At 45.0% G+C, this 12624-nt stretch overlaps 1 protein-coding gene across 1 annotated transcript in view; it reads right to left on the bottom strand.

Annotated features, from left to right (window-relative positions):
• Nucleotides 1-9068: 9068 nt before the first annotated feature.
• LOC126484694 (uncharacterized) overlaps nucleotides 9069-12624 on the bottom strand; it is a 153086-nt gene continuing 149530 nt past the window's right edge. Inside the window, exons 4-5 of the mRNA XM_050108290.1 lie at nucleotides 9279-9355; nucleotides 9069-9173 (exon numbers count right to left, since the gene is read on the bottom strand). Of these exons, the coding sequence (XP_049964247.1) occupies nucleotides 9069-9173; nucleotides 9279-9355 (182 nt within the window). The remainder of the gene's footprint in view (nucleotides 9174-9278; nucleotides 9356-12624) is intronic.

The raw sequence follows: 12624 nt of genomic DNA, 5'->3' as shown, positions 1-12624 counted from the left end.
AAACTACCCCTGTATCCTTAAGCAGTGCATTAACGCAGCTGTACGCATACAGCTGAGCCTCCTACACGAGGAATGCAGGAAGGTGATAATGGATGATCGTAGGGGGAATACAGCAGGATAGACTGAGGATGCGTTTCACAATTCATTGAGACTACCTTCTGCAATCTAGCTGTTTCGTGTTTTTTGAAATGAGTGGTCAATACACAGTGCAGGAGACAGCTTCGTCCTACTCCATTACGCCAGACAAAATGAATAAGAGGTGCTCACCTTGGTTTATGGGCGTGACTGAGCTAGATGCTTGAATTGGGTTCTGATCCTCCCTCACACTCCCCCTAGCAACCAATAGCAATGCAGCATTCCCCTCTCTTTCGCCTGGAAATTGGGGCTGACATCAAACGTGGTCAGGTGAATGGGTGTTAGCCAGCCGCTGTGGCCGAGCGGTTCTAGGCGCTTCAGTCCGGAACCACGTGGCTGCTACGGTCGCAGGTTCGAATTCTGCCTCGGGCATGGATGTGTGTGATGTCCTTAGGTCAGTTAGCTTTACGTAGTTCTAAGTCTAGGCTACTGATGGCCTCAGATGTTAAGTCCCATAATGCTTAGAGCCATTTGAACCATTTTTGATTGGGTATCACTTGTGTTATAAGTCTGTACACGATATTTCCACAATCCTAAATATTCCTAGGTCCACTGTTTGCGATGTGATAGTGAAGTGGAAACGTGAAGGGACACGTACAGCACGAAAGTGTACAGGCCGACCTCGTCTGTTGACTGACAGAGACTGCCGACTGTTGAAGAAGGTCGTAATGTGTAATAGGCAGACATACATGCAGACCATCACACAGGAATTCCAAACTGCATCAGGATACACTGCAAGTACTATGACAGGCGGGAGGTGAGAAAACATGGATTTCATGGTCGAGCGGCTGCTCATTATCCACACATAACGCCAGTAAACGCCAAACGACGCTTCGCTTGGTGTAAGGAGCGTAAACAATGGACGATTGCACAGTGGAAAAACGCTGAATGGAGTGACGAATCACGGTACACAATCTGGCGATCCGCTGGCAGGGTGTTGGTATGGCGAATTCCCGGTGAACTTTATCTGCCAGCGTGTGTGTGTCGAGTTTGTAGCGGAATCGTAAAGTTTAAAAAATGAAGGAGGTTCCCACTGAAAATTTCAAAGTTGCCACCTACGCACGGGTTGGGGTAGCAAGTCAAGTGTGTATCATTAGATGCCCCCCTCTGAGACAAAGAAACTGGAATTATAATCTTTTTTGATCCGACGTGTGGTTTTCGAGATGTTTCAGTGTTCTCAGTTACAATGAACACCCTGTGTACACTATGACGATCCCAATGAGCTAACAGATCCACTACGACTGCTCATGCCATCTGTTGCTGCTGGTAACACTGCTCATTTGAATGAAATTGTTTCAGTAATCTCCGAGCACATAGAGAGAGGTATAACTGAATAAATATGGAGACAGTAGTTCGAGAACCGCACAAACTAACACAAAATATACCTTCTTAAGCATGTTATGTTTAGATGACTTATGGAAGGCAAATAGTGGATTCAAATATATTTTAATGGTCACTATTCTACATTCGCCTAGGCATTACATGTTGAAACAACATCAGGGTGAGATGTTGCGGAGGTGAGTGAGCATTTGTTTCAGACAGAGACGAACAGATTCACAGACAACCTCCAGACCAATCGAAGTGGAGAGTTTTACAATAGGTATTTTGGGAAATAACATAGCGGTACTACATTCACCCAGGATGCTTTCACACAGAGGAATAGCAGAAGATTTCAGCACCGTACCTGTCTCTTATAGAGCATGTGATAAGACGTCGAGGGAATAGAGTTTAATGGTTTGGTTTTCCTGCATCACAAAACAACAGGATTGTACGCTGACGGTTTGCTATATCATAAGGTGCACAACCAGTACAGGAGCGTAACATGCATCATAGGAGACACATTATAAAAAGTGGTAGTATTCTTGGTAAGCTCCAGTCGAACTGTACATTCCAGGGTGCAACTACTGCAGATTTGGGAAAAGGCTTCAAAAACGTTTGGCTTGTGGCGAGAAGAGGATTAACCTGTTTGAAGCGGCGTGTTTGGAGCACGACACTGCAAATGCAAAACGTAAAGATCTCCTAGAACATCTTGCTGCAGATCGAATTTTAGCTGATAACGTGTGCTATTGTAGACCTTCAATGACCAGAAAAGGTACAACAACGCTTGACAGGAAGAAGATGAGTGTTCTACAATTTTCATTGCTGACAAGAGTTTAACACTTACCTGTGTGCGCATCTGTGCATGATGTTCATCCTAACTTTTACGAAGAAGCATACAGGGTGTTACAAAAAGGTACGGCCGAACTTTCAGGAAACATTCCTCACACACAAAGAAAGAAAATATGTTATGTGAACAAGTGTCCGGAAACGCTTACTTTCCATGTTAGAGCTCATTTTATTACTTGTCTTCAAATCACATTAATCATGGAATGGAAACACACAGCAACAGACTTTAAACACTTTGTTACAGGAACTGTTCAAAATGTCCTCCGTTAGCGAGGATACATGCAACCACTCTCCATCGCATGGAATCCCTGATGCGCTGATGCAGCCCTGGAGAATGGCGTATTGTATCACAATCATCCACAATACGAGCTCGAAGAGTCTCTACATTTGGTACCGGGGTTGCGTAGACAAGAGCTTTCAAATGCCTCCATAAATGAAAGTCAAGAGGGTTGAGGTCAGGAGAGCGTGGAGGCCATGGAATTGGTCCGCCTCCACCAATCCATCGGTCACCGAATCTGTTGTTGAGAAGCGTATGAACACTGCGACTGAAATGTGCAGGAGCTCCATCGTGCATGAACCAAATGTTGTGCCGTACTTGTAAAGGCACATGTTCTAGCAGCACAGGTAGAGTATCCCGTATGAAATCATGATAACGTGCTCCATTGAGCGTAGGTGGAAGAACATGGGGCCCAATCAAGACATCACCAACAATGCCTGCCCAAACGTTCACAGAAAATCTCTGTTGATGACGTGATTGCACAATTGCGTGCAGATTCTCGTCAGCCCACACATGTTGATTGTGAAAATTTACAATCTGATCACGTTGGAATGAAGCCTCATGCGTAAAGAGAACATTTGCACTGAAATGAGGATTGACACATTGTCGGATGAACCATTCGCAGAAGTGTACCCGTGGAGGCCAATCAGCTTCTGATAGTGCCTGCACACGCTGTACATGGTACGGAAACAACTCGTTCTCCCGTAGCACTCTCCATACAGTGACGTGGTCAACGTTACCTTGTACAGCAGCAACTTCTTGACGCTGACATTAGGGTTATCGTCAACTGCAAGAAGAATTGCCTCGTCGATTGCAGGTGTCCTCGCCGTTCTAGGTCTTCCCCACTCGCGATTCATAGGCTGGAGTGTTCCGTGCTCCCTAAGACTCCGATCAATTGCTTCGAACGTCTTCCTGTCGGGACACCTTCGTTCTGGAAATTTGTCTCGATACAAACGTACCGCGCCACGGCTATTGCTCCGTACTAATCCATACATCAAATGGGCATCTGCCAACTCCGCATTTGTAAACATTGCACTGACTGCAAAACCACGTTCGTGATGAACACTAACCTGTTGATGCTACGTACTGATGTGCTTGATGCTAGTACTGTAGAGCAATGAGTTGCATGTCAACACAAGCACCGAAGTCAACATTACCTTCCTTCAATTGGGCCAACCGGCGGTGAATCGAGGAAGTACAGTACCTACTGACGAAACTAAAATGAGCTCTAACATGGAAATTAAGCGTTTCCGGACACATGTCCAATGACATCTTTTCTTTATTTGTGTGTGAGGAATGTTTCCTGAAAGTTTGGCCGCACCTTTTTGTAACACCCTGTATACAAGGAGGTGCATTAAGCTCCCACTCGTCTGTTGATGTTCAGATGCAATGTCGTATACTCCGACTTTAAAGGAACGATCGTCAGTATTGCGCAACAATTACTTTCCGTCGTTTGATTTAACCGATGGAGTGTGGAATATTGCGCTGACTGGACTGGAGACCCATTACAGCATTTGGAATATCAGAGGCTAACAATAAACTTCAGCTGGAAATTAATAGTAGAGAAGAAATGTGGAAATAGAACCTGATGCGTAAGGCATTGACGATCGAAACCACGATTTAAACCGATCTGGAAAAGGAAATGTGCTACGTATAGACATCGGTACACTTAAACCTGAAATAAAGACACCGAATGCAAACACTGACTTCAAACAGAAGGGTTCAATAGGACAGCTACTGGGTTTCACGAAAGTTTTGAAGAAGATTTTACAGATGTGATCAGTCTGTGGATATATTTCCTGTCAGACAATCTGTGTTGAGTGTAACATTTCAGCGAACTCCTATCTCGCGAGTGGACTGATTCATATACTTTACGGATTCTTCTCTTCAGATGGAACTGAGTATAAGATCAGAGAGACCACTACGAACGCTATATACCTCCTAGTAACAGTTCAGACACTGGACTATCTGGAGCTGTGTACTGTGGAGCACGATAATCAACTTATCGACTTTTGTGGTGAGGAAATCATTGCGCAATTACATATAAAGCGGAACCAGCAGTGACCTTGAACGTGCAGAGAGATCTGTCAGCGGCGTCAGCGCCCTTCAACCAGTGAAGACCAGAAGCAGTAGTAACCTTCACCTTGCTCGACCGGAAGCAGCAATGCCTTCAGCCTGCCAGGACCTCTCGGAGGTAGAACCGGTGACGACAAACCTCCCCTTGCTGGAACTGGAAGCAGTGGTGACCATCAACGAGCCGCAATTCACAGCGGTTTCCAGCTTCCCAGCGCCTGTGTATTTCCAATGAAATCAGGATAAGTCGAAGGCGTAAAACCACTGCAAACAACTCATAGCGCCACACTTCACAACAGAACACCAAGTTGATGACACACACAAACCACGAGTTTCTCCAATCAGTAGGTCTGAAACCTCACAATGACGTCGTTCAGTGGAACTAACCCAGTAGAAGATGACGAGTTTCAGCAGCAATACTTCTCGCATAAAACGCATGCTTAAAACACATCTAAAAGAACGATGAAAATAGGATTGTTATCGAACACCAAGACGCTTCACTCTTCCCACGCAAGAGTTTCATATATCTTGATGGATCATTTACGAGTATGGAACTGCTACAACGGCAGAGAACCTTACAGGTAATGAATGCTTTAGCATTCCTCTTTCATGAGATACGATTTGAACTCAATAGCGTCGAGACTACCATACCCTCAATGTAAACATAGCATCAACTTTTGAAACGTATGTCTCTATTTCTTCCTCGGATTTGAATGATTTAGAAATTTCTACATGGTTCATAGACGAGCCAGTGGGTAGAACAGTGGAAGTGTGCAAGAGATTTACTGCATGCCTACCACTAGCACTCCTTATGGGATACTTTGAAGACATGCGGCGATTTGTTATGAATGCTAAACAGGAACTTATTTTGGTATGGAGCGCAACGGGTAACCACTCATACTTTCAAGGAGTTCAAGAGGAGAACGACATCACCATCAATAAAATAATAAGGAAAATGCCATACATCACCGTATCCAATGAGCAGCATTTGAGGCTTTTAGAAGTTCTGAGTGCTCGTGTGTTTCTAACGGTATCTTTCCATTCATGGGAGGTTTTCGAGTACCCAGTGCTACCGACTGCAGACAGACAAAGTGGTCTATTGAAACCTCTGTCAGATTCATAATACTTGCGTTTCAAACGAATAGAGGTGAGCATGTAGCAAATGATTCCACGAAATTAGGCAACTGCAGGTTACTGAATGCCAGAGTCTACCTGATTTCTGATTTCTACCCATACGATAATTTACGCCTACTGTGGAATGAAAATGTATACAGTCTAGTATTTGACGTGTATTTAAGGTCCTGTGCTTCTCACGATGAAGAGGAACGATGTCTACTGAGCCCACGGAAGTTCAAGAAACTGGAGCCATTCATCGTAATAGACAGCTCAAAACACATAATTAAATGTGGACCAATATATGTAAGCACTGAATTTGAGTCTTTGGCAAATTTCACAGAAGACACTGCAGTGTTCGGTCTACTTCTGCGTAACCGTGTGGTTAACTATTGCCTACTCACTTTTGTTGTGCAACGAGCTGTACAAGTGAACAAGAGCTGGATATACCCAGGTCATTCCATAGTTGTGGCTGAAGGTGTGAACGTCGTTACTGACGTTTAGAGTTTCTATGGTAGTGACTGTGGACAGTACATATTTAAAGATCTTGCATTCAAAGCATACATGTAAGACGACAGTATAACAGAGACATTCACAGCAGGCATTGCATCACAGAGGGCCTTCAAGAATGTGAAATGATCTAAAACATGGAGGAGTGCAAAATGATTAAGACTTTTCCACCATGGAATTCACTTGGGTGATCCTGGTATATTCCATACAGGTATGGTGACATTTCTTCCATTATTCGACCACACAGATACCATCATCTACATCGACGCCGAGGAGAAAATCACATGTATGTGCCTAATTTTCAAGTTTTCTGCTATTCAAGTCCTGGATTTCCGTGGATGTCCTGCTCTCCATCGACTCAAGAAGAAGATGCGTCTGTTTATGAGAACGTAAAATTACTTGTAAGATGAGTGAAAAATAAATGAATTTTGTTCTTTCACACTTTATTGGTGTTATAACTTCCTTGCATGTTGTGTGGTTCTAGAATGGCCTACGGCTGTGCGTCTGAGCAGGACTTTGAGGTTTTTAATCTATTGAGGTAATAATAATCTACCCTAATAATAAAAATAATCCTAAAAGGGAATGATCTGCAACAAGGTTCTAGTAATACTAGGTCCCTTGTTGCTGCAGAAAAAGAACAAATTGAGAAGTTTTACCTACTCCTCTTACATCATTCTTTTTACCCTTCGCAGAAGATGTCGAAGCACCAAGAGTGCCGTCCACATTGACAAGTGATTTGTAAACCAGCATTCGCCGGCGACTATATTACTTGTCTCTTTGTGGCAGAATAATTCATTTCCGTCCATGTTATTCTTATGGAGATTTCTTTTCTGATAAGCAATAATACCAGAAAATTAACTTCCGGCTTTTAATTAGCTTCGATAAGGACTTCCTGTTCTTTTCTGCAGCAACAAGGGACCTAGTATTACTAGGACCTTGTTGCAGAATAGTTCATTTTAGGGATATTTCTATTATTAGGGTAGATTATTATTACCTCAATAGATTAAAAACCTCAAAGTCCTACTCAGACGCACAGCCGAACGCATCCTTAGGGGATACAGGAGCGAGGAACAGATGCTACATTTAATTTCAAAGAGTAAAAATAATAAGTAACATTGTTGCTGTAGTTGCAGTGTCAGTTGCTAAAAGCAGCTTTGAATGTTGAACCATGTACAGATAAAGCAGATTTAGAAATCAGTCAGTCTTCACTGTTCAGCAGATCAAGAGCCGTGGACACTATGGAAGTCTGTAAATGTTACTCAACTGGCAAACACACAAAACGGTTCGATTCATGATTGTTCGAAGTGTATACACCTGTCATTGCAGCTCTGGAGAGCGGATGCTTGCATCTCATTGACAGCCACGTAATCGTTCGTGGCAGTGCCCTTGTGTCATGGTGGCGGCTGTAGAAAACGTGGCGTCGTAACTGGCGGCATGTGTACTTGAAAGTGCAGCCGACCGGATAGCGGCGAGTACCGCACCCTTCCCCACCCAACTTGGGGGGTACAAGGGGACAGGTGGAGGCCTGTGCAGTGGATAGTGATGGTTGTTTGTGGGGGGGTGGGGGGGGAGGGGTGTCTTGGGGGCATGGGGGGTGATGTGTCTACAGAAGTGCCGACACAGTGTGGTTTGAGGAGACCTAAATACACGCTATAAGCTCACGCAGGATGGCGTGAGGTCTGAAACAGGATACGTAATGAATGCTATAAAGAAAAGTACGTAGCTTCTGGAATACTTAACTTTAATCCATCCTTGGTACATCGCTATTGACGATACAAGTGAGACTCTATAGTTTCAGACAATATACTGCTAATGGCGCCTGGCTAGGTCGTAGCCATTGACTTAACTGAAGGCTGTTCTAACTATATGCTCTGCCTTCGTCAGTGTGCATCGCTAGCTACGTCGTCCGTACAACTGGGCGAGTGCTAGTATGTCTCTCTAGACTTGCCGTGTGGCGGCGCTTGGTCTGCAATTACTGACAGTGGCGACACGCGGGTCCGACGTATACTACCGGACCGCGGCCGATTTAAATCTACCACCTAGCAAGTGTGGTGTCTGGCGGTGACACCACATTCCTCCCCCGCAAATCGGCGAACGGTCGTGTTAGAAGGCTTCCGCCCGCCGTGGGGAGGACCGCATGTTGACGTATGCGACGAGGGGGGGAGCCTAACAACAGGCGAGGCTGTGCCACCCGCACCTCTGCGGAAATATATGATGTGTCGACAGAAGTGCCGACACAGTGTGGTTTGAGGAGACCTAAATACACGCTATAAGCTCACGCAGGATGCCGTGAGGTCTGAAACAGGATACGTAATGAATGCTATAAAGAAAAGTACGTAGCTTCTGGAATACTTAACTTTAATCCATCCTTGGTACATCGCTATTGACGATACAAGTGAGACTCTATAGTTTCAGACAATATACTGCTAATGGCGCCTGGCTAGGTCGTAGCCATTGACTTAGCTGAAGGCTATTCTAACTATATGCTCTGCCTTCGTCAGTGTGCATCGCTAGCTACGTCGTCCGTACAACTGGGGCGAGTGCTAGGAAGTCTCTCTAGACCTGCCGTGTGGCGGCGCTCGGTCTGCAATTACTGACAGTGGCGACACGCGGGTCCGACGTATACTACCGGACCGCGGCCGATTTAAATCTACCACTTAGCAAGTATGGTGTCTGGCGGTGACACCACAGGGGGCAACTTGAGAGCGCCAGGGAAACTGCCCGCAAACCACTTACAGGAAGCATCCAACGGCACAAGTAAGAGCATGAAGGGTACTGCAGTGTGTACCAGTGTCTAGCCGACAGTGACGGCGTTGATGGCCATGGGAGAGGCAACCTGTGGCACATGGGTAGGTGGAGGCAGTGAGACAGCAGCGGGTGGAGGCATGCGCTTGGTAAGCTGTATAGGAGGCGACCAATGGATGAGGCTGTGTCAAGGAAGCGGGACGTCGTGCAGAGAAGAAATATGGAACAGTTTGATCTACGGCAGGATCACGGAATTCACGGAGCCGTAGCTGAGTTTGGTGGAGCTGATGCGTGCCTGCGCTGCTGTGAATAGTCTACTGCGCCCTCCCAGCTGATCTGTGAACAACGCCGTATTCCCATTAATGTGGCTTGTTGTACACACGATATTGAACTCTGACGTTCCGTTGAAACTTCGTGGTGAAGTCTGAAGCTGGAGCAGAGCGGTAAGGACGAAGCAAATCCAGTAAGGTCCGAAGGCGCTCCCATGCAGACGTTCTGCCGGCGAAATATCAAGAGCAAACAAAGTACGATATGAAGTCAGAAACATCACTAAGTTATCTTCACGTGAATGTTAAGCTCCAAGTTTCGACATCTGTGTCTTGAATGTTTGAATAAAATGTTCAGTTTCATCATTAGGCCGAGGCGAGTATGGTGCTGTCCTGACATGCTGCACTCCATTGCGTTTGCAAATTTGTGCCAATTGCTTCGAAGAAATAGGAAGTCCATTGTCAGAAAAAATTGTTTGTGGCAAGTCGTCGAGAGAAAATACAGAAGTGAGCGCCTTGACAGTGCTGGTGGAATTCGTCCAGTGTATTGGGATAACGAAAGGGTATTTGCTGTAGTTATGCACAATACTCAACCAACGTGTTTTCCAAAAGGGGCCAGTAAAGTCTATATGAAGGCGTTGTCATGGAGTATCAGAAGGTGGGCAAGAGAAAAATTCCTGGTACAGAGCGGCCTGATTGTTCATGCAAGCACGACATTATGTCTTCACACGCTCTAGCCGGCCGGTGTGGCCGTGCGGTTCTAGGCGCTTCAGTCTGGAACCGCGTGACCGCTACGGTCGCAGGATCGAATCCTGCCTCGGGCATGGATGTGTGTGATGCCCTTAGGTTAGTTAGGTTTAATTAGTTCTAAGTTCTAGGCGACTGATGACCTCTGATGTTAAGTCGCATAGTGCTCAGAGCCAAGCCATTTCTTCACACGCTCTATTTGCTTATCTAAATCAAGCCGTGTACGATGTTGGCGCGCCGCCTGGTTAGTGCGAACTGTTCCCGAATGACCTCTATGTAGAAGACTGAGCATCTGCTGTTGCATCAAGGTAGGGATTAAAACTCTTGTCTGTCTGTCTGTTATGCGTGTGAAGCAGAATCATATCATTCAGCAGAGATGAACTGTTGCAGTGCACTAATGGATACTCCGTGGCTTATGCGATCAGCCGTGAATCAATAGGAAAAGAATCCAATGCTTGCTAATCAGAGAAATTAGCATGTAAACAAGAAGCTTCCAATGCGTCGAATGCTGCATCTGGGCCAATAGCCAAACGAGACAATGTGTCGGCGTTTGCGTATTGGTGTTGTGCCGTCGACAAATGCAGAATTTCATGCCGGTAGTGGGACAATAATAGCGATCTGTGTTGAAGCTTTTGCGACGTGTGGTAGGGAACTTGTTTCGACAGATGAAACAGCGCAGTCAAATGTTTATAGTGTGCGACCAGGAAAATTTCCTGCCGTGCAGGTAAGGATAAAATTTCGTAATACCATATATTATAGGCAGGGCTTCTTTTTCCAGATGACTACAATTATTCTCAACGCTGTTCAAAGTTTTGGCGGATAAAACTGCCCCGATGCCATGGAACGAGGCATCGTCTGCAAGCGCAAGTGGTTTGAGCAGATCGTAGTGTATAAGGCAAGGTTGACGAAGCAGTGCCTTTTCCAGTCTTTGAAAGGCCTGGTCACAGTCTTTTGTGCAACAGAACAGAACATTTTTACGTCTGAGGTGGTTCAGGGGCTCGGAAACTTGCGCCGCATTAGGAATTAACTTTATGTAGTAAGTCAGTTTTCCAAGAACAGCTTGAAGTTCACGTATTTTCCTACGATATGGCAATTACTGAATTCTTAAAAGTGCCTCGTCGAAGGTCGAGCACCATTGGCGTCGATGATGTGTCCTAAGCAAAAATTTCTGCAAGCTATATTTGAGGCCCAACTCAGTTAAAACTTGAAAAAGAGAGGCCAAATTTTTAAGATGTTGTTCCGGTGTTTGTCCAGAGACGATTATGTCGTCAAGATAATAGAAACAAGACGACGGCTTGTATGTTACTTGTTTGAGAAATTTTTGAAACAACTCAGGTGTGGGAAGCACTTCCCTAAGGTGGGCGTTGATATTCAAACAAGCCGACATGAGTATTTACAAAACAATAATTTGTCTCTTCATCCAATGGTAACTGAAGATTGGCTTCGGCAAGATTAATTTTTGAGAAGAACTATCCTCCCGCTACATGATCCAAAATGTCCTCCATATGCGAAATTTACAGTTTGAATTTACTGTGAGGCTGAAATCCGCACAAAGAGGAATCTTCCCGATTGGCTTCCGAATGAGAACTAAGGGCTATGCCCACTGACTTGCTGCAATAGGTTTTAAGACATCAACGGATTCCAGCCTCTAAATTTCTGTAGCCACGTTGTCGTGTAAAGCATGCGGCATAGGACGTGAGCGGAAAAACTTAGGTTGCCCAATACCTTCAAGATTGATGTGAGCTTGAAAATCTTTTGTGCATCCTAGAGTATTGTCAAACAAATATTGATACTTGTCACAGAGTTGTTGAATTGTAGCAAGGGAAATTTTGGGGCAATGTTATGCACACTGTCTAATCCGAAGGAATGAAACACATTCATGCCGAAAATATTTGGGCTCATGCGTGAGCTGACCACAGTGAAAGGGAATTTCCTTAGTTGTGTTTTTGTATTTTGCATCTAAATTGCACGTTCCAAGCACTAAAAGACTGTCGCCGTTATAGGCGGTGACATGCAGAGTTGATGTTTACAAAGGTGGTTTACCTATTTTTTCATGTGTATTTAGGTTAAGCAACGTGACAGAAGCTCCAGTTGAACAGCCACTGGTTGGTTTCATTGACAGTTCGCTGTGTGTTCTCTGAATAGAACTGTCCATTCCATGTTGTGAAAAACTGTTCTCCGTTTCCACCTGTGCACTAGAGCGCATTCGTGAATTTCGAAATGGGATAACCTTTTTTAAGTGTGTGCGTTTTCTGAGTCATCGCTTCTCTGAATTTTGAGAAGGAGGCAGCACGGAATCTGAACATGAAATGACGATTTCCATTCGTTCCTGCTTTGCGTTATTTCCACGTGAAACGGAGTTCGGCTTTCTAGCCTTTTGCAGGCAGACCGGCTTCCAATGTTCCGTGCGATGACAAAAATTGCATTCAGTTTGTCTGAAGAAGCAGCTTTTCCGATCGTGGTTGACATAGCATTTCAAGCATGACTTTGTTTTGCGCGGAGCTGGGGCAGTGTAACTAGGGATGCGGTGGCGCCGTAAACGCTGTGTGTAGTGTTTCCGGCCTTGTTTACGTGGTGCTGACTTGCAAGTGC

Source organism: Schistocerca serialis, chromosome 6 (genome assembly GCF_023864345.2).
Source record: "Schistocerca serialis cubense isolate TAMUIC-IGC-003099 chromosome 6, iqSchSeri2.2, whole genome shotgun sequence".
NCBI lineage: Eukaryota > Metazoa > Arthropoda > Insecta > Orthoptera > Acrididae > Schistocerca > Schistocerca serialis.
Note: the sequence above shows the minus strand (reverse complement) of the source record. Positions and strands in the feature narration are given on the sequence as shown.